A 23,267-nucleotide genomic window follows, 5' to 3' on the forward strand; every position below is an offset into this window, starting at 1 on the left:
GCTGCCCTTTCCAATAGTCTGGAGTCTGCAAGGATGTGTAAAAATTTCTCAGCGCAGCTCTGGGATTTCCATGCATCCACACCTGAATATGGAAACCCCAGAGCTTTAGATTTGAAGTTCACTGCTGTATTAGTTTTTGACTGACTGAAAAATCCAGAAATATTCACAGTATTTGATAGCTTTGATGGTTCCATCTAAGTCAGGGTACACAGCTTAACTGCCTGTCAAGGCTTTATTTCCTCCTACGTGGATGGGATTTGCTGTGTACTATATCTGCCGACCCAATCCTCCTCCCCCCAGGTGTGATCCCATTACATGACAGTCGGCCTTTTTGATGCACAGACCTTCACCCCAAGGGATTCAACTGGACATATTCCACTGAGTTGTGTTTGCCTGGATCCAGGTGTTCAAATTTTATTCAGAAGCCAATGGTGAGTTTGCATTGTTTATTGCTCTGGCCCAGTATTTACCCTTCCATCAGTATTTCTCAAATAGATTATCTGGTGGTTACTACATTGGTAGCTTGGTGTGTACAGATTTGTTACCACATTTCTTACCTTGCAACAATAACTATGCTTTATGAAAAAGATTTAATAAAGAATAGAGCCTCGGGACATTTTGAGAAGATTGTGTAAGATGTTATCTAAATTCAAAGCTTTCTTTGTATTCTGTTGTACCCCAATAAAAAATGCATTTCTTGTGATTTTTATGTGTTATGAGCCAGGTTGCTACTTGGTGAATTTCCCTTTAAGGCACCTGGACGGTAGAGTATTAGTGTGTGTGTAGTGTTATCTACATGACGGCAAGACTATAACTGGAGCATGCTGGCTGTTTTGCACAGACAGTCGGAGAGGGAGGGAGAGGGAGGGAGAGGGAGAGGGAGAGGGAGAGGGAGAGGGAGGGAGGGAGGGAGGGAGGGAGGGAGGGAGGGAGAGAGACTCTGACTGACTGCTGGTCTCTGTATCGATGGATGAAGAACAATAGCTGTGTCTGTCTCTGAAATCCATGTATGGATTTTTGGAGCAATCAAGTGGAGTCCACTTTGTCATTAACCTGTACTGGAAAGCAATTATTTCTGTGGGCGGTCATGTATCGAATGCCTTCGGGGTGGCAGATACTTCAAACCAAAGCAATGGAGATCTTCGGTGATTGAGGTGTCATATGGGTTCCATCGTGGAACATGTGGATTTCGTAAATTCTCTCTACATTCTCTACATTTTCTCTTCAGTCAATGGTGGTTTTGCAAAAGCCTTTGTTCATGTTCTACCTTATCACTTGCTGAACTGAACTTTGAGAACTATTCCTAGACTTGGGGTTTGGGAATTAGCCACACACACACTTTGAGTTTATTAGTTTTGGGGTCAATATCTAACGTTTTTACCTTTCTTATTATTACAAGTAGTTATTAATAGTTTCTAACACTTATACATGGCTCATTGTGTTTCTATTGTTGCTGGTACCTAACATATGATATTGGAGAAATGCAGGTTCCCTTCTTTGGTTTATTTTTTAAAGAAACAAATGTGGTAAGAACATTGATTCTCATCTATGGTGCTGCTTGTTTCCAGTTTATTTTTGCGTTGTAGAGGTTGCAGTGAGTCCTCCAGAGAGATGGTGGTGCTAATGGCAGATGAGGTGAGTCCTTCTTTCAATCTATGTTTGGACTGAATGCTTCATTGAAGGTCTTCAGCTTGAGTGATAGCGTGTGGCAAGCAGGAACTGACCTGCTTTCATTGCGAGAGAGAAATGGCAATGGCAGCAGCTCGTAAAGTCATCGTGTACGGAGGAAAGGGCGCCCTTGGAACCAAATGCGTGGAGCTTTTTAAGTCCAAGCAATGGGTATGTAGTTAAAGCAGGAACGGGTGTGTCGTGGGTGCACGACCAACGCTAGGGATAATTTACTGGGGCAGTAAAATTAATGCAGGTTAGAGTTTCATGTCACGACTAGTCACTTTGCATTTCAACAATTAAGCGTTAAACGTGTCTTTCGCTCCGCACTCCGCACATTGTGGTTGGTGACAAGTGGAGCCACAGGTGGATTGACGGATGAGCGGGTCTGTCAGATTGTGCTCGAGTTTCATTATCGCCCGGATCTATTTCACGGTCCTGTTGTCGTGTAATAACTTTTTTCTGTTGCAGTGGGTCGCCTCCATTGACTTCACATCGAATGAAGACGCGAATGCGAACATCATTGTGAAGATGAGCGAGTCCTTCACCGAGCAGGCAGAACAGGTAACAGCTGTAGACTACCACAGATACAGGTGACAGCTGCTCCTGAAAGATACAAGCAGAACGGGTGACAATTAGTCCTGGTGTGTGCAGACGAAGGAGGTGACTATCATTCCTGATAGGTGTGAGCAGAAAAGGTGACAACTGCTACAAACAGGTACAGGTGGACCAGGCGACAGCTGCTACAGAAGGTACAGGCAATGCAGGTGATAAATGCAGTGAATAGCTAACAGTTGGTAGGGCTGCCTACAAGAGCCCAGGTGGCAATTGCTACTGACAGGTACATCTGGATGGCAACTGCAATGGCTTGAAACAAGCAGAGCACGTAATAAATGTAAGGTAGGGTCTTATAATTAATAAGAAGGATATGAACATACAAATTGGGAGCAGAAGTAACTCACCAAGCCCTTCAGGCCTGCTCTGCAGTTCAATAAGATAATGGCTGATCTAATTGTAATTTCAACTCCACATTCCCATCTATGCCTGGTTACCTCTTACCCCTTGCTAATCAACCATTCATCTGCCTCTACAGTATCTTAACAAGGTTCAAAGACACTCTTTCCACCTTTGAGGGAGAAAGTTCCAAACTCATGACTCTGAGAGGAATACATTTGCCTCATCTCTGTCTTAAATATGCAACCCCTTTGTGTTTAAACAGTGACTGCTAGTTCTAGGTTCTTCCAGAAGAGGAAACAACCTCTTCCTATCTACCTTCTCAAGACATCTTAGGACCTTAGGGTGAATTGAATATTCATCTAATGAATGTGAAGTCAATGATAAAAGTTTTTCATGACCTTCTCATTTCTTTAGGTTACCGCAGATGTTGCCGGTATTCTAGGGGAACAGAAGGTGGATGCCATCATTTGTGTAGCAGGAGGTTGGGCAGGTGGCAGTGCAAAAGCAAAATGTAAGTGTGTATATTTTATACAGTTACAGCATTCATTCACTTTTTATATTTTGTATACAAGGAAAATGATTTTAATCAAAATGCATATTATTTAGCAATTAAGGATTTTGCATGAATGCATGATATTAAGTTCTAATTTTATTAAGCCTATGATAAGGTTTTGTCATTTGTACCTTAGGTCAGCAGTATGAATTCATTTGGGAAAATTCCTACTTTTAACCTGTTACCTGAACAAGGGTGCGAATGCCTTTGGGTTTATTGATCTCAAGTTTATATCAGCCTGAATTTGTATCTTGCTTTATCTTTTGGTTCATGCATGCCCCAGATAATTTTGTGTACTTAGAAGTGACCAGGCTGCAATCCTTCTATACTTTAGCATGGAGGATGATGGTAAATGCATGACTAATTAATTAAAGCTTAAGATTAGTTATGGACAGATGTAAACCCAAAATAATATGGATAAAATCATATCTGTCTCACAATGTAGAAGTAATGAAGGGCTTTAATGTTTTCTGATTCTACAGCCTTGTATTAAAGAAAATATTTCAGCTGCCTCTTTGCTTATTACCGTGGTGCTATTAAGTAAACATTGATCTTATAATAATTTAAAAATACCTAAAAAAACATATAATTTTCCTTTGAAATTTAGGTGAAATTATCCTATGTTTACATTTTTCAATATAGCCAATCTTTGTCTTATGCAAAATAAAATTTGGCAACGACCTTTGTTGTTTTATTTCTCAAAGCTCTTTATAAAAATGCTGACTTGATGTGGAAGCAGAGCATGTGGACATCCACAATCTCCAGCCATTTAGCCACAAAATATCTCAAAGATGGTGGCTTGTTGACACTTACAGGAGCAAGTGCTGCCTTAGGTGGGACTCCAGGTGAGTAGATCTTTTCTGATTGCTCTCTGACAGTATTAATTGAATTTTATTAGCATTAGGTCATTAGTCTTACTGAATGTATGTCAGTATATGATTCTGCTGCTTTGTTGCGTAACTTGAACTGCCACCATAGAGCAATTGGATTTTTCTTACTTTTGCTGTACATGGATATTTATATAATGGACTGATTGAGAATTAGTGGAATTAGTCTCTAATTCATTAAAAATACAGATGCAATTTCCACAATGGAAAATAAGTTGAATAATATGAACTTCTGAAAATTCATTTTAGTTAAATAATTGTAAAAGGCCTTTGAGGTTGTCTGAGGCATTGCAGCAGATGGTAGAACAAACATTTCACCCGATAACCACATTATAAGCAATAAATGCATTTGAAAAGGAACAATGACACCAGAATTTGTTAAGCTGCAATGTTTAAGCCCTGGAGCTTTGGGGAAAGGAGTTCTGGAAGTGCATGTTTCCCTGTGGAGTTTTGTTTAAATAGGTTCCCTATGTTCCTGGTTGTCCTGGTCCTCAAGCAGTGCTGGTAAAGCACTTTTCATGCAGTAGACCTTACCTTTCTTTAATTCATGTTGAAGCTGGTAGTGAGATCAGAATCCTGAGGCACGAGCACCTTTAAATTCATTAAAATATTTAACTGATTGGGTTGAAACTTAGTCAACTTGAAATTAATCTGGAATTTAGAAAAACACCCATAGCAGTAATAATGACCACGAAACCACAGGATTGTCGCAAAAAATCCATCTGGTTCACCAATGTCCTTCAAGGAAGGAAATTTGCCATTCATACATGGCATGTGTGATGCCAGATCCACCAATATGATTGACTATTAACTACCTCCTCTGTTCAGAGGAAGTTAGAGATGGGGAAATAGATGCCTGCATTGCCAGATCCCTATCCTATGTCTGGGCTATCCAATCCCACAGAGCCATGTGCAGCTTCACTGGTAGGTTCTCAGTTTCAGGAGCAGTATGGCCTTTTTTTTAATAATACAAACATTTAGTTGCTAAAACCACTGCAAAAGGAAAACCAGTGTCAAAATACTACAACTAACACAGAAAGCAGAAGAAAATCTATGCAAGCTACATAACTACAGCAATAATGCTAACTAACAACTGCTAAACGCACAGGCAACACCAGATAAGAGTCGCATTTTCACCGTCCATGACACACGTGATCCCCTGAGGGGCCCACTGATCGTGGATACAGCGTGCTGCCTACTAGTATGGCCTTTGGCAACTCATCCAACGTTAGCAGAACCATAAGCCTGACAGAGCACAGGAATGCTTGAGAAGCTGTACTGGCTATGGAACATTATACTGCCACTTAGCCCCTCAAGTCTGCTCTACCATTAGCCTGTCCCTTAAAAATATTATGGGCTCTGCCTCCACTGCCCTTTGAGGAAAAGAGTTTGAGGGATTCGTAAGCCTCCAAGAGCAAGCAATTTTGCAGCATCTCTCTTGAATGTTATTTTAAAACAGTGACCCATGGTTCCAGATATCCCCACCAAGAGGAAACAGCCTCTCCCTGTCAAGATCCCTAAGGACCTTAAATGTTTCAATTGAACTACCTTGCACTCTTTTGAACTCCAGACATAATGGGAGTTGTTGGAAATCATACAGCCAGCAAATACAGATTTAAAATATCGAACAATGGATACAAAGGGGAATGTGAGGAAAATATTTTTATGCAGTCAGTGGTTATGTTCTGGAATTTACTACCTATTGGTGTGATGAAAACAGAATCATACAGGGTCTTCAAAAGAGAATTGGATAGACGCTGAAGGGAATAATATTTTGGGCTATGGGCAAAGGACAGGAAAATGGGAGTAATGGGGTTGGTCTATCAGGAGTTAGCAAAGATTTAATGGTCTGAATGGTCTTTAATGCCATAGCAATTTTATGATCCTATTTTATGGAAGGCTGAAGAAAGGCTTTAGTGTGATGGAGCTGGACATCAACAGAGGACATATGGAAACTTACCCTTTATAATGCAGATATTTGGGAGTAAACATGAGAGGAATGTTCTGATTACTTATCATTGTTCTTATTCCTTAATCAAATGCTTAATTTTCAACATGGTTCAGTGATACAGTACACAAATCTTTCAAATATTTTTCAAACATTCATGCAATTTTCCATATCTTTTCAATATATTATTAAATTGTGCTGAACTATTCAAGTATATATTTTTTTCTCCAACGTTGTGGGTGGGCGATGTATAATACCACAAAGCATTTAAAATAACAAAACACAGTAAGAAGTTCTGATTAATTCTGGAAGAAGAAATTTTAAAAAGTTCATTTAATAGCTTATTAGACTTTTAGCATGGAGTCGTTTGCTTCAGAAAGCTACGAATCAGTGGGGAGGTGATGAGAATTGTCTTTGCGCAATGAGTTGTAGGGGTATGGAATGACTGAAGGAGCAGTGGAAACAGTTTCATTGCGAATCAGATGAATTCCTGAAAAGGAAAGAAAATCGCAGACTTTATTGAAAGAGGACAGGTAGAGAATTAATTGGAAAGCTCTTTCAAAGAGCCAGGACAAGCGCTGTAGGTTGAATGATCTCCTGCTGTTCTGTGAAATTCTGCGGCTGCCTGTGCTAAATGCTTGCAGTATTTTTAGGTAGTAGTTATATTTATCTCCACAGCTTCAGTGGAACCAAATGTGTCCTGTTGAAGATGACAGGCGGGTGTTTAATACCAAAAACTAAAGCCAGGTTTCCCCCTTATGCCTTTGGATCCACAGCAGAATGTTTTAGCATGTTTGTGATCAAAACCATGTTTATTCCTGCCGTTATGCAAATGCAGCTTCCTAGAGGTGGCTGTTATCAGCCATTATTTTAGTTGGAATTTATCTTCTTATTTAATTACCCTATTGCTTCTTGCTGGTTTACTATTTTGCAAATATACTGTGCTCACCTGTGAGGCAAGTCTAAATTGTTCAAGTTAAATGAAGATCAAAAAATTGCTGATGCTGGAAGTCTGAAATAAAATTAGAAAAAGCTGGAAACACTCGGGTATTGTTTTCAACATATTTTTGAAGATTGTAGTGGAGATAATAAATCTACTGATTAAAAATGGAGAATGCACAGATTCTTAAAATTATGAAGCAGATTTTGTAAGCAAAAAAGTTTATAACACCCTTGTTTTATATTTATTGAAGGTATGACATTATACTTAGGAAGTACATTTACTGCATTGGTCTTATGATGGTTATTTCAGAAATTTAATTGGAAGTTGTAGCCACTTAATTTATAACCAAAGTTTCAGGTGCTGAGTTTAGATGAGAATGAAGCAGCTGATTTAGATTTGTGCAGGGTTGTTTGGTTTGACCTTGTGTCTAATCAACAGAATGAATAATGCTGTTGGGACCAGTGAACTGTGACCAGATTTCCTAATGTGCACTGTCAATAATCAGTCTGTCACTACTTTTACTGGTGGGTCTTGAGGATTTGCTTTTTTGAGAAGAGAATGCAGAGACAGTTCATAGTTCCATTAGATTACTCTACTCTTAGGAAAGCATTAAAACTTGAATGTTATTGGTCTTGCTTTGCAAACAACTTTCTTGCCATTTCTTTAAAATGGTAAATATTAAACCACTGATTATTTTTGTTTATTAATGAACTCTAGCTATTCCTTATGTAAACATGTTTTTTTCTAAATTATGTTTTAATTAATTTTGTGTTCATCTTAAATTTGCTTCCCCTGATTTGCATCTCATCAACCACAAGGATCTTTGGGATGGATTATACTTGCCTCTGTCTGGCAGTTCTGCAGAGAACCATTAGCCCTCTGTCACCCCTTATACAGCTTGCCTCTGACTTTTATGCCTGTATGTCGAAATAGAGAAGTCAGAGATGAGCTGGAGGTCAGATGCAGCTCACCTGACCTTCTGCTCCACCATTGATCTTGTCATTGAGCCCAGAGGCAGAACACACGCACCAGGGTTACTGACCCTGAGTTTATTTATTTTACTTTTGTTACTTTGTCCTAATATTTCCATTGCTTTTTATTTAATTTTTTAAAAATCATATGTATAATTACTATTGTTATGTTTATTCATTTGAAATTTAATAAAAAGATTGAAAAAGAAAAGATATTCAACTCTATTTGAATGATTTAGCAGAAAATTCTCATCAGAAATTCAGTAGAGTTTACACATTCTCCCTGTGGTTTCCTGTAGGTGCCCTGGTTACCTCCCACATCCCAAAGATGTGTAGGATGGCATGCTAATCGCCACTGTAAATTGCCCCTCAATTACAGTTGAGTGGTGGAATCTGTGGGGTATTGATGGGAAGGTGGGGAGAAAAAAATGGGATTAGTGCAGGATTTGTGTAAATGGGTGCTTAAATGGTCTCCTTGGGCCTGTTTCCGTGCTGTATCACTATGACTCTATGACAAATAAAAAATTGTTTAAAAGCCTTAGAGAGTGTTGGGTTGTCAATGGGCTGTCAGGGTGGGGCTTCATGATCCAGCGCCTGTGGCCTCATTGCTACTCATGGTCTGCTCCACCTCGTGGGACGACTCTCAGATATCGAGGGTCAGTTTGGCTCACTAAATTCAAAATAGATTAATGTGGATGGGCATCACACATCTGGTGAGTTCAGGGGCAGATGGCTGGATCCAATCCAATGTATCACTGTTTACCTCATCCCAACCTTTCATCAGGTCACCTTTAATGTGTCAACTGTCATGAAATAAAGCCCTAACTGCTTAGATAACTCTTCATAATTGTGAGTAGAGTTTATAAAATCAATGGGTTGGAGATTGATTAGTTGTTTCAAAAGCATGTCAGTTAAGGAGTTTGGGAATGATTAGATTGAGAAGATTGTATGATTAGATTAGAAGGGGATTTGGATGTGAAAAATACTGAACAAATATATTGGGATAGGGTTGCAATGTGCAGTACCATTCTTTGACTGAAGAGGGTACATGGTTGAATATCTGCTGGGTGATTCTGATATCTCCAGAGGTCATGGTGTAACCATGTGATGGGTGAGGATATCCAAACATCCTGATCTCTCTCTCTTCTTAACAAGTCTCTGCTATTGTTATGATTGGTGTCATGACAACAACCTTTCCCTCAATGTCAACAAAACAAAAGAGCTGGTCATTGACTTCAGGAAAGGGGATGGTGTACATGCACCTGTCTACATCAATGGTGCTGAGGTCGAGAGGGTTGAGAGCTTCTTCAAGTTCCTGGGAGTGAACATCACCAACAGCCTGTCCTGGTCAAATCACGTAGAAGCCACGGCCAAGAAAGCTCACCAGCGCCTCTACTTCCTCAGGAGGCTAAAGAAATTTGGTTTGTCCCCTTTGACTCTCATCAACTTTTACTGATGCACCATAGAAAGCATCCTATCTGGATGTATCATGGCTTGGTATGGCAACTGCTCTGTCCAGGACCTCAAGAAACTTCAGAGAGTTGTGGGCGCAGCCCAGCACATCACGGATACCAGTCTCCCCTCCTTGGACTCTGTCTTTACCTCTCGTTGTCTTGGTGAAGCAGCCAGCATAATCAAAGACCCCACCCACCCGGGACATTCTCTCTTCTCTCCTCTTCCATTGGGTAGAAGATACAGGAGCCTGAAGGCACGTACCACCAGACTTAAGGGCAGCTTCTACCCCACTGTGATAAGACTACTGAACAGCTCCCATATACAATGAGATGGACTATGACCTCACGATCTACCTTATCTTATCTTACCTTGTTGTGACCACTGCACTTTTTCTGTAGCTGTGACACTTTACTCTGTATTCTGTTATTGTTTTTACCTGTACTACCTCAATGCACTCTGTACTGACTCAATGTAACTGCACTGTGTAGTGAATTGACCTGTATGATCAGTTTGTAATTCAAGCTTTTCACTGTACCTCGGTACAAGTGACAATAATAAACCAATACCAATAAGAATTTACTATTGTTTTAAGAATTGCACCAGCTTTATTTGAGGATAGCAATATTTCTGAGAAAAAGAATTGATGCTCAGGTTTTTTGAATTGTCATGCCAGATTCACAGCCCTCCTGGTGCCAACTATCCTCATCTTTGTAATGTCCTTGAGCATTGCAACCTTCTAAGGTCAGTGCACTTCTCCAATTCTGGACTCTTCCAAACGATTAGTTTCTGTGCTATCAAATGTCTAGGCCCCAAGCTATGGAATTCACTCCCTAGATTCTCACCATCTTCCACCCCCCACCTTTTTGACCCTCTGTCCTAATATCTCCTCATTTACGCTTGGTATCAAGTGTTTGGTAATACTCCTGTGAATCACTTTAGTAAGTTAAAGGTTCGATACAAGTACCTACTTTTGTTGAAAACAGGCTGGGCTTTTGTCAACTTAAAGTGCTATTTGGATCAAGAATAAAATGACTGGCATCTTTGTTAAAGATGTTGAAGAACAATCATGATAATTTTGTTTTTGTACAGGAGTATTTGCACTTGACAGGCATATTGTTTGGGAAAAGATTCCAGTCTCCTTATAAATGGTGTGGTGCACAAGTCAGCGTAAACTACTTAAAATAACTTTCTATTGATTAACAGTAAAATGGTGTAGATTTTAACAGCTAATCCACCAAGATTGATAAAGTAATGTGAATTTACAAGTGACTTGAGTATGCCTGGCTTTCGTCATTACTAATCTTAGTCAAACCATTCATTGAATGAAGCAGGTTTAGTGTGGATGTTCTTGCACACATTCCTGATGACCAGCCAAGAATCGAATTGGCAGAGTGGTATCAATTTCCACATCCTCTCCCTATTTGGTAGAGGAATAAAATAAGTAAAAGGTAAAATCCTAGTTAATAATTTCTTTAACATGCAGCCTTTGAATTTTCTGATCAGTCTCAATATTTAAAATTACCTTCTAAATCTTATTAGTGTTTCCAGGATCAAAGTCAAAGTCGAGTTTATGGTCATAAAGCACATGTATGCACAGGCACAATGAAAAACTTACTTGCAGCAATCACTAAAGTGATAACATAAAGGAAAACTACATTATGAATGGCTTTGAGATATAAAGTTGGAAAAGTAAAAAGAAAAATACGATTCGATTGACCACTCCTCTCCTGAGTGAATGCAATTAAAGTGAAATTGAATGGGAACATTTCTAAGGGAATAGAATATATGCAAAGTCCTTCCATACTCAGTTGTAAAGTTAGTTCAAAACTGGTGTTTCTGCTGAATCCACTTTCTCCTCAGTGCATAAGGTGTAATATAAGGATTATGCTGCATGTTACAAGATTAAGGGTTTACCAAATTCCTCCATTTAACAGTCAACATTCCCTCATCCTAACATATCATGGTCTAATCTGCCATAGTCAAACTGAATGAACAAAGAGGCAAAACAAAAAATACATAATTTTGCAGTTTTACACTGTAGTAGTTTATGTTGAAATCTTTAATTGTTTCATACAAAATCTTTTAAAAATCCAGTACTAAATGAAACATCAGTGATTGACTATTTTAAAGAACCAATTCCTGGTAATGTTCCCAGCCTATCTGAAGGATATTAGATTGCGTTAAGGTTTTGTTTTTAAACCCATATGTTTCCCATTTAGGAATGGTGGGCTATGGCATGGCAAAGGCAGCTGTACATCAACTGTGTTGGAGTCTAGCTGGAGAGAACAGTGGATTGCCACCTGGATCTTCTGCTCTTGCTATTTTGCCGTACGTATCAGTTCCACACTGGACATTATAATGTTCCCTGTCCCATTTGGAGAGAAAATTACTGTTACTTCTCACAATAGCACTTGGCATTAATTGATGGTAGACCGGGAATTGATGCATTGTGTGTTTATTTTGAAAGTTAGAATAAAATATTTAGAGTTAATTATTTCAGTACTGTTTAAATATGCTTTTTCTTTGTCTTGTATTATTCCACATTTCTCTCAGATTGCTGTATTTGTGCAAATAGGATTTATTTCCAGTCTTATCACATACTCGAGATTTTGGCATGCCTGGGTTTTGTCTGCTGATTAGCTTCTATCATCTCCTTCTGACCCTCTTCTAATCTATCATTACTGTGTTCACTCTTGTGATCATTTTGGTTGTTGCTACTGACTCGAGCCTATTGCTTTTTTTTAGACATAGGATCTTTCTGTCCTTGTCAAAAACTTCCTGCATCCTATGCTACACAACGTCTTGCTCACCCATCCCATCGTGATTGCTCACCAATGTTGTCTGCTAGAGCTTCAGATTTAATACTCTCAATCTTAAATTGATAATTCCTCTTGAGAAATGCTTTCTGATGCTTAACACAAATGTTATATGATGTAATTTCTTGTGATTTACGGTGGTGGTGGGATCTTTCCTGTGCCCTTCTCTATCTTGGCAAATTTCAGTCATTAGGTCTCAGGCATTCCTCCAGCTTCCTTCTCCTTTGCATCTTCCACAATACTGCAAAATAACTGCAGGATAATAATTAATAAAAGCTACTTTAAAAGAGCAAAGTTCATTTCACTCATTAGTAACCAGAATGCAAAAACCTGAAATAAAAGCAGAATATGTTGGAAGATTCAACAGGTCAGGCAGCATTAGTGCAGAGGGAAACAGAATTAATGTCTGAGGTCAGTGACTTTTTATTGGAACCCTTCTGTTATCCACCTTAAACTGGCTGAGTATTTGATACTAAGGGTGAAGACAATTCGAAGTAGCGTCTGATGACATAGTAAAAGCAAACAAGCACCATAGAAGAAAGATTGCACAAATCTGAAATTGCACTTTGATCCTTTTCTAGGTTCTGTGTGGTCCCATGTTTAACCTTTCCAAAATTAGGTAATCCCTTGAATTTTACATCCTCCTGTGATTTTAGAACAGACTGCATTTGTTTTCAACATCACTACCTTAGGATCCAATTGGGTTACCTGCTGTACGTTGCTCAAATTGTAACTCAATAACAGGAATGGGAAGGGTCTCTATTTTGTGAGTGAAGCAATGATCCCACCAGCACTAACCTTGGCCTAACTGAGAACAGAAAGATCAATATACATGGCAGTTGTCAGAGGTTTCCTTTTTTGTTGGAGGTTGATCTCTTTCACGTCTTTGAGATTTTTGTATAGTTTTGATTTTAGAGCAACATGTAATTATAATTTTCTTACACTATTGTTAAAGAAAGATGAATGATTTCCTCCTTATAATTTGTTAAATTGGCAGCATATTTGGGGTCATTTAGATTGTATAGAAGGGAATTTGTTGTTACTCTGACCATTTCTGGTATTCCTATGATAGTGAATGTTCAGCAGTTGCTTTCTTTACCTCCTCTGCACTCTCAAGCCTCGGGATCCTCCTGCTCCTAATCCACTGTCAGCAGGTGCAGGGTCAGATTTGCCGATTGATATCTAGCCCTGTGCATCCTCTGCTTTTCACAACATCTCATCTGTGCTAGTGCTGTAAGATTACTTGTTCTTTGTCATTTCTTAGATGAGTCACAGGCTTCATTGGCTTTCATTAAGAAGACCAAAGGCATCTATCTTGTAGTCAGATCAAAATTTTATATGTCACGAACCAGCAACAAAAGAAACACACTGAGCATGATTCAGTGTTAAAAACTATTATTAATCACTACTTATGATAATACGTAAAATAAAAGTAAAAATGTTAGTATGTTAGAATTCAAAAATGTTAAACCTTGAACGTTAACCCCAAAACTAAACTCGTCGTGTGTGTGTGTGTCAAAGTCCAAAACTCCCAGTTCAGGAATGGTTCTTAAAGTTCAGTTCCGCAAGCCATAAGGTGAAACATGAGCAAGGGCTTCTCCAACAACCACCGTTGTCAGAAGATAAGACGTAGACATAGAGAAACATAGAGAGAGTAAATACGAAATCCAAATGTTCCACGATGGAACCCAAACGACACTCCAGTGTTTACTCGGTAGTGACTTCCTCACCCCGAAAAGCATCCGAATCGTGGTCGTCCACACAAATACCTGTTTCCTTCTACAGGTCAGCAACAAAGTGAACTCCACCGGATTACTTCCAACTTCCATACATGGATTTCAGTGGCAGACACAGTTATTGTTTCTCATCCATCGATAGAGAAAACTAGCAGGCTGGTGTCTCTCTCCCTTCTCTCTCTCTCTTCTTCTTCTTCTTCTGACTTCTTCAACAACATCATTACGTCCTTTATCTTCTATTGACGTAAGCACGCCACACACACAAATACACACATACTCTCTACCTTAAAGGGACATTCACTGAGTCCGTAACATATATCTATATCTATTATCCTGCTAAATCCTAACCTAAGCTTTAAATCTCATAAACTATTCCTCAGTATTATTGTTCTTGTCTTAGCTCTTCTGTTGACCAACTTTGTGCAATGATTTTATCACTTCTGTGCTCACCTACTCCAAAGTGCATGCATCCTCTCCCATTTACCAATATCCTTAAATGTGTTTAAAACTCATATGTATACTGATCAGAAAAAAGGAACATTTCCATCACCTCTGTCCTGGTTGACCTATGCTGTCTTCTCAATCGCCAACATGTTCCCTTCACACATATTGTTCTCATGTATTCTGTAAATGTTTCATGGCTTTGTTCTACGTGATCTCTTCGATCTTCAACCCTTATCTTTCATGTCCCCTCCCATTCCTCCAGCCTCCTGTGCATTCCTTCTTGCTTTCACTTCACTGTTATGGCAGGCTGAGTCTTCAGCTGCTTTGGTCTTGCTCTCTAGGTATTGCTCCTTTAATTCCTCCACCACTATTCCTCAATCATCATATTTAATACATTAAAAATCTACCTCTTTGGCTTAGTGCTTCAGTCATGTCTAACCTCATCCTTTGCAGCTTGTTTTATATTTTCATTCTACTATTACTGGAATGCCTTGATTGGTGTCAATGCGAGTGGTTGTTGAGAAAAGTATCTTTGCAATATTATATTTTCTTGAGGTTTACTTATTGTTCTGGATCTTTGAGGTTTTTCAGTCTATAATACATCTTTAAATATTTTTAAGGCAGAGGTAAATAGATACTTGATAAGAAAGAGGATGAAAGGTTACCACAGGTAGCTGGGAATGCTAAGCTGAGATGCTACAATGAATAAGATCTGCACGAGCTTAGTAAATGGAAGAGAAGCTTCAGGAGCTGAGTGGCCTCCTTCTGCTCTTAATTTATATGTTCACATCCATCAGTCTTGTCCGGAAAATTGCACATAATCTGCTTTTACCTCACTTTCTTGGTGGTGCAAATAGAGCAGGCAAAAACAAAAGAGTGTATTTTGTATATAATTCAGACTAAAACGTCAGTGTAGGGAAAATAGAATTGATTTAAAAGGGCCAAAGGAAGATGGAAGGGTGAGCTTCCTTTTAAATTGCCAATTTCTGGGCAATCTGGTGTTATCAGGCCTTCACCATGGTAACATACAGACATAAAATACATATGACACAAAGAGCTTTCACTTCAATTTAATTTATCTTCCAGGGTTACCTTGGATACACCAATGAACAGGAAATCAATGCCTAATGCAGATTTCAGCTCCTGGACACCATTAGAATTTGTTGCTGAGTGAGTATCCAGCTGGGTCAATTGTCTGTAATCATTTCACATCAGTGTGCCGCTGTCTTTTTTTACTTTGTGCCTGTCCCAGCATCCAGACTCGAGTTGAGAGGTCTATTTGTCTAGTTTAGCAAAGGGCAAGTATTCTGCACAAGGATAGCTGACTTTTCTAAAGAACAATTCCATCTTTGTTGATTCATTGAGAGATTAATGCAGCACCTCACAGATATTAATATCTTTTATGTCAATAGCAGCTAGTGGGAAAATCAGATGAAATTTGCTTTGTTGCATAAGTTGAGATCTTATTATCCTATATTCACAAAATAATTTTCTAGGAACTATACTTGAGCATTTTATTAGTGTAAACTATAAAAATAAACATCTAGAGAGTTTATTTTGATAATCTTCCCTTTATATAAAAAAATGTAAGTAAGCTCTTCCTTCTAAGTTATGTGATTTAAGAGGGAATTGTAAATGCAATGCATCTTTATTTGTGAACCTGCCTTGCCAATGCTGGAAGGATATTTATAACTACAGGCTATCAAAGGCAGGTCTGATCCTATCTGTCCCCAGTGTAGACTTTATTCTAAGGGTCAGTGGATTGTTTGCAAAAGCACATGGTGTTTTCAGCCATCCTTGTGCATATAGAGTGCCCTAACTCCTATTTCAGCTGAAGTTAACAAACTCAACACATCAGGCGAGGAATGAATCCTATGACCTTACTGGTCTGTGTGGCTCAAGCTCCATACGAGTCACCAGGAGATTCATGCCGTCAATTCATCTTGCTCTGCAAAATGAACTCTGTAAATGCAAGATATCTTGTTGATTCAGTGTGCTACCCTGCACACCGGCCCCACCACAACCCACCATCAGCGAGCGTATTAAAGGGAGGAGTTCAGGCTAAAGTTTATTGTCATGGGCATACATCCCCAGGGTGTAGATGCCATGAAAATGAGCTTTTTGCAGCAGCAGCACAGTACATTACAAACACGACAAAATGACAAACATAAGTTAACATAAACTTAAATTATCATAAATTATAGATCACTTGCACGACAAAATAAACATAATGACATTAGTGCAACCACTTCCTCTCGTGCATAAGAACAAATCTTCATCTTGGCATAAGTTGCATGGTAGAGATATTTCTGCCCATTTATTTGTATTTTGTTTCTAAACTTGTTTATAAAAAGTGTCACATTCTGTCAGCAGATTTGGCTTTGGTTTACTTAAATTACCTGTTTCAGTGCAGTGGATTATGCGTATAAGAATAGTTCCACCTACAGTGGACACGACAATGCCTACAGCCATATGTATGCATAATGCACCTTAACCATGCATCCTCATGCACAGTAATAGAACCATGCTATGTACTGAAGGTGAACTCTTCATATTGAGTGCGGAAGTGATATAGTGAATTTCCATTACATTTTAAGAGAGAATTTCCTCAGGGCTTTTGCTGTAACTTTGACAGAAAACCTTTTTTACACAAAAGGGAGTAACAAACTCCTTGAGGAAATTTGGCCCAGGATGCTCAAATCACCATTCGGTTTTGCAATGTACTTTACAAAGGAAGGCTTAAATTCATGTAGTCCAAGTAAATTTCCCAGTCATCCTCAAAACGGAGCAGTGGCAATAAAGGGTATACATGGCTTCAGTACTGTTCAGGTATGCCTTGTGCTGCTTGTCATCTCCTTGTGCTAATATTCCCTTACTTTTGAGCATTAATAGCTAGCACTGTGAAGCTCCACAAGAATTTGCACTACTGCAAAGAAGAATCTTGTACTTGAAGTGGGAGAATTCAATGTTCATGCCGTTAGGCTGCAAGGCTCCAAGACAGAAAATGAGGTGCTGTTCCTCCAGTTTGCGTTTGGACTTCTCCTGGCAGTGGAGGAGGCCGAGGACTGACATAGCTGTGATGGAGTGGGAGAGGGAGTTGAAGTTACTGGCAATGGGGAGATGCAAATCACAGTTATCGATGGAGCGCAGGTGTTCTGTGAAATGGTCACCTAATCTAAATGCAGAAGAGGCCACATTTGGAGCACCAAATGCAGTAGATGATATTAAGGGAGGTGCAGGTGAGTCTCACCTGAAAGGACTGTTTGGGTCCCGTGATGGAGGTGGTGTAGGGGCAGGTGTTGTACCTATGGCGGGATCAGTGGAAAGTTCCTGGGGTGGGAGCGGGACGAGTGGGGAGGGAGGAGTGAACTAGGGTGTCACAGAGAGAGATTGGTCCCTGCGAAAGGCAGAAAGGGGTGGGGAGGGGAAGATATGCTTGGTGGTGGGGTACTGTTGGAGATAGCGGAAGTGGTGGAGAATGATGTGATACGTAGGCTGGTAGGATGAAATGTGAGGACAAAGGGGACCCTATCCCTGTTGGGTGGGGGTGAGAGCGGAGGTGCGGGAAATGCAGAGATGTGAGTGCGAGCTCTCTTGACCACAGTAGGGGGGGAAGCCACGGTTAGTAAAGAAGTTTGACATCTCGGGTGTCCTGCAGTGGAAAGCCTCATCATGGGAGTAGATGCGGTGGAGGCGGAGAAATTGAGAAAAGGGGATAGCATTCTTGCAAGAGACAGGGTGGAAGGAGCTGTAATTGAGGTGGATGTGAGCGTCAGTGGGTTGTAGAAGATGTTGATAGATAAGGAATCTCCTGAGATGGAAAGATCGAGGAAGAGGAGAGAGGTGTCAAAGTAAATTGGAGAGCAGGGTGAAAATTAGTGGCGTAATTTATGAAACTGTCAAGTTCCGCACGGGTGCAAGAGGTGGCACCAATGCAGTCGTCTATATAGCGAAGAGAATTGAGGAATAAGGCCAGAGTGGGCTTGGAACAGAGACTGTTCAACATAGCCAACGAAGGGCAGGCATAGCTGGGGCCCATGCGAGTGCCCATGGCTATGCTCTTGGTCTGTAGAAAGTGAAAGGAATTGAAAGTGAAGTTGTTTAGAGTGAGGACAAGTTCAGCCAGGTGGAGGACAGTGTTAGTGGAAGGGGGCTGGTCCTGTCTCTGGTCAAGAAAGAAGCGGAGGGCGATGAGACCGTCATGGTGGGGAATGGAGGTATATAGGGACTGGACGTCCGTGGTGAAGATCAGGTTGTACATGCCAGAGAACTTAAAGCTATGGATGTGTCACAGATGTAGGTGGGAAGGGATTGGAACGGGGGAACAGGATGGTGTCCAGGTACAAGGATACGAGCTCAGTGGGGCAAGAGCATGCGGAGACAGTGGGTCTGCCGGGACAGTCCTTCTTGTGAACTTTGGGGAGAAGATAAAAGCGGGCAGTCCTTGGTTGCAGGACTATCATGTTGGTAGCTGTGGAGGGGAGAAGATCTCCCGAGGTGGTGAGGTCAGTGATGGTGTGGGAGATAATGTCCTGGTGGTCCTTGGTGGGTTCATGGTTCAGGGTTAGGAAATCTCCCCCACTAGGTGGGCACGCATGTTGGCAATCTCGGGTGTTCAACCCATTATCTTCCATCTATTCGTCTTATTAAAGAGAAATTTGGTAGCAGTGATAAGAATTTCTAGCAAATGTTCATGTTGCAATCCAAATGAATGTGAAGAAAATACCCTGCTACCACTTCTAAGCTTTCCCTCAGCAAACTTCTGAATGACTGTATATGGAATTACAGAAACCATAAAATTATCAAGTTGTTGGTTATTGAGAACTTGACTGGTTCATTTAGTCCATGCCACTTTTCACTATTATCTTCTCCATGGGAGCTGACTGTGTCAATACCTTATTTCTACTCTTTCTATTTTGGTGTTTGAATGGGTATTGTGTATCTGTGTCCTGTGTATCATCCTTTCCTACCCTGAGTGTGATCTCTGGTTACTGCTTCCCTTCACCTGATTCTTTCTCATGTGTTAGTTTGAGCAATGCATTGTTGTATTTGGTTTGGTGAAATGAAAACTATTAAATGAAAGACAATTTGTTTGATGCATTTTACAGCCATGCAAAGATCAGTCAAACAATCCAATTGAAAATTGGTCATCCCTCACCAATCTGAGCAGATCAGAGATGATCAGATGGGACTAGGTCTCCTGAGTTGGGGATGGAATGCAGTAATCCTGGGTCAAGCTCGTATGCTTGATTCACTGAATTTACTTTCAATAAATCAATTTTGTAACCATACTTTTACTATGTTACCCAGAAATTCGATAATCTTAGAATAAAACTTGAAGGCATGATGAAGTCAGGATTGTTTTAAAATTAATTACCATTCATTTTCAGTCTTGGCGAGGCTCATTTTGGTCTTTTGGTGTTTTGAAGAAACAATTCTGTTTTACGTTAAGGGTTACTTTTGTGTAACTTTTCCAGAACCCTTCATAACTGGACTGATAAAGCTACCAGACCTGCCTCAGGAAGTCTTATTCAACTCGTAACAACTGGAAGCAAAACTGAACTAATTCCTGCTCAACTCTAAGATGGAAGTTCCAATGTTAACCATACAACATGGAGATCCGTTTAGTTATTTTTGTGAAGTGCCATTTTGCATACCTAGTAGGAATCAACTGGTACCAATGTTAGTTTGATGAATGCTAAGGGAAGCAATACTTGATTGCACCATTTCAATTTTATTACCTCCTGGCCTCTGTGTATTGAAGGTTTCTCCACTCAGTGATTTGACTACTATTTTCTTTTTTTAAAACTTCTTAATGCTATGATTTACTTTATCTCCAACACACAATGCTTCCACAGAATTATTTGAAATCAGGAAGTTGAAATTGTAAGATTATCTTCATTGCCTTGCGTTAGCTTTCCCAAAGTCTTGTGTACCAATAATTTAAGTGAACAATTTAACTTTTCATGATTGTGTTTCTACAATAAACCTTGCAGCATTTGCAATCAACAACCTGTTTGAAATTGGATTAGAACTAGATTCAAACTGACGGTGCAAGCTCACGTTTCTAGGGTTAACAACATTTCAGAATTTAGTTCAGGATCAGGGGCTTGATTCATATCTTTACTCATAACCTGTTAGAACATTGGAATGATTTTGATTTGATGCTGTGCAGGGTATGACTTATTTCAATTGGAAGCATAATGCAAAGGATAAGAGTGCTCAGTTTGACTGAATCCGTCAGAACTGAATTGAAATGTTACTCTTGAGTGCAGCTGGACCATCAGTAAATGTCAATATTGAGCGCACAAGATCTTTCAAGGTCACAAAACATTGAAAGAAGGGATCTACAAAAAAAAGTTCCATGGTATTGTAACAAAAAGATAACTAAGATCTTTCAATCAACAGAGCAGTCACAGATATAGATTATACTTAATTTTGCCACTATTTCATTGCCTACACCTTCCAACATCTCATTAATTATTCTTGTTCTGGAAACACAAACAGATTAGAAGCAGTTTACATGTTCTTATGGCAGCGCAGTGGCACAGCTAGTAGAACTACTACCTCACAACTCCAGTAATCCAAATTCAATCCTAATCTTTGCCTGTGGGGAGTTTGCATGTCCTCTGCATGCTGTGCTTTCTGCCACATCCTAAAGACATGCAAGTTACTAGGTTAATTGGCCACTGTAAATTGCTCCTAGTAACTAGTTTGAGTGGTAGAATCTGAGGAGATTTCATAGGAATGTGGAGAGAAAATGAGATTAGGACAAATGGTGCTTGATGGCTGGAAAGGACTCAATGGGCTAGAGGGGCATTTTACATGCTGATTGACTCCAAGCCTCTATACTTAAAATTAGCTCTAGTATTAAAATATTCCAGGAAAAAAATCCTACCAATTAATTCTTACTGATGTACCTGAAGTTGTCTTAGGCATACATAGAGATATTGGTCGTCTTAGTGCATAATTCTCAGCAGAATATGAGAAACAATATTTACTTAAAGGAAAAAATTGTTAAGTATTCAGAACATAAAAATCAAGTCACAAAATCTATCCAACTTAATATTGTTTGAGATTGCAATATGTGGTTTATGTATGTAATTGTAAATGTAAATGATTTATCTGAAAAGATGGTAGTAAAACATAGGAATCAATGAACAAAGAAAATAATATGGTTCATCCAAGTTTTTTCCAGCTAAGATGTGGGGGAAATAACTCATTGCCATGTATCTATTTCACTCTGGAAAAGGCCACCAAGAGATGTAGGATAGATGTTTTGCTACAGCTGCCCTCTAATTCTTTCCTTTTTTTTTAGAAAAATGTTTCCCATTTCCTTCTCATGCCCCAGATCAGCAAGTTCAGGTAATGAATTTATAGGGAAAACTCAAAGGATAAATGTATTCTAATAACAATAATTGAAAGGCAAAGTTATTGTGAAAATACTTATCATGGAGCATCTTCAACAGTGAAAATAAAAAGTCAACAATTCTCACTTTGAATGGATTTACAATCTAATTCATTGTCATTGATACACTTTCTCTTTAAATTTTTTGTGTTCTAATGGTGATTGCCTATATAATTGTACCATGAGTGCTTCTAAGTATGATGCAGTAGCAATGATAAACTTGTATTGCTTTACATGAACCTATTTTTCTACATTATTGCATCTTGACTCTTAATGTGAATACAATGTGTAAAATGGGATATTAAAACTGTTGTAATCAGTACTCAAGCTTTGTAGCCATGTCATCAATAAAGCAAATATGTATTTGTGATTTGATTCTGTTCTCAGTAGGAGTTCTTTGAGATCACTATTTTAACAGAACTGCCAATTCTAAAAGCGTACTTTAGACATCTTTTGGTGTTTCCTGCCTTATAAAATTAGAGATGTAAAATTTTCAGTGCAAAGATAGAATAGCCCATACAGTTTCCTGTCAAAGTCTGTTACAAACAAAGGAAATATCATTTCATGTTTGTTGAGTGCCCACTTTGATCTATTATTTTTGAGTTATTTCCTACCTTTCTGTAAAGTTAGGACATTTTTGTGGCATCTTCTCACTTTTCACTTTCCTGGTTCTTGGATTTTTTTTGCCCCATGTCCCTTTCCTCACTCAGATGACAGGCAGTTCACCAATTTGCAGGCTTCTACCTGTACATGGTGAATGCTGAGATTGGGAGACCATCAGTTAAGTACTAAGAGAGTTCCAGTCACTTAGGAGCTGATACACAAGACGCTGGAGGAACTCAGCAGGTCAGGCAGCACCTCTGGAGGGAAATGGACAGTCAATGTTTCAGGACAAGACCCTTCATTGGGACTGAAAGATAGAAGGGAGACAGCCAGTATAAAAAGGTGGAGGTGTTGCTCTAGATTCCAGCATCTGCTGTCTCTTGTGTCTCCACTTAAGAGCGAAGGTTGAATGGGATAAGGAACAGAGTGTATTTGATTGGGAGTCCTGCTGTCAGCTGTGGCATTGCTGGATTTGAATTGCAGATTTGGGTAGGTGATGAAAATCTTGGTGAAAGAGGTAGATTTTACGGATTGTAGCAAAGAAAATAAAGAGCAATGCAAAGAGTTCAAGAGATGGAATTCCAGAGTTGAGGTCTATAGCTGTAGTAAATACATTGTCTTGCTTAAGCAAAGCATATAGAATCAAAGGGAAAACTACATTTTGTATGGTGTCTTATCACTTTCTCAGAATGTGACAATGTGCATTACAGTCAAAAGATTACTCTTGAAATGTAATTGTTATGCAGGCAAATGCAACAGACAATTTGCATCCAGCAACACTGCAAATGAAGAAAGCAACTGCTTCTAGTAATTGCAGCAGAGGGCTGATGGCCAGGTCACCGGAAGGATTTTTTAGCAAAAAGCCAAGGAAAATTGTT

General features: G+C 39.4%; 1 protein-coding gene across 1 annotated transcript; it reads left to right on the forward strand.

Annotated features, from left to right (window-relative positions):
* Window positions 1–1,674: 1,674 nt before the first annotated feature.
* Window positions 1,675–22,161, forward strand: LOC127582459 (dihydropteridine reductase-like). Its single transcript, XM_052037728.1, has 7 exons — window positions 1,675–1,839; window positions 2,140–2,232; window positions 3,040–3,136; window positions 3,883–4,023; window positions 11,602–11,710; window positions 15,465–15,548; window positions 19,856–22,161. Exons 1-7 carry the CDS (start codon window positions 1,747–1,749, stop codon window positions 19,959–19,961), a joined length of 723 nt encoding a protein of 240 aa, XP_051893688.1. The 5' UTR covers window positions 1,675–1,746; the 3' UTR covers window positions 19,962–22,161.
* The last annotated feature ends 1,106 nt before the right edge of the window (window positions 22,162–23,267 follow it).

This window comes from Pristis pectinata, chromosome 2, assembly GCF_009764475.1.
Source record: "Pristis pectinata isolate sPriPec2 chromosome 2, sPriPec2.1.pri, whole genome shotgun sequence".
NCBI lineage: Eukaryota > Metazoa > Chordata > Chondrichthyes > Rhinopristiformes > Pristidae > Pristis > Pristis pectinata.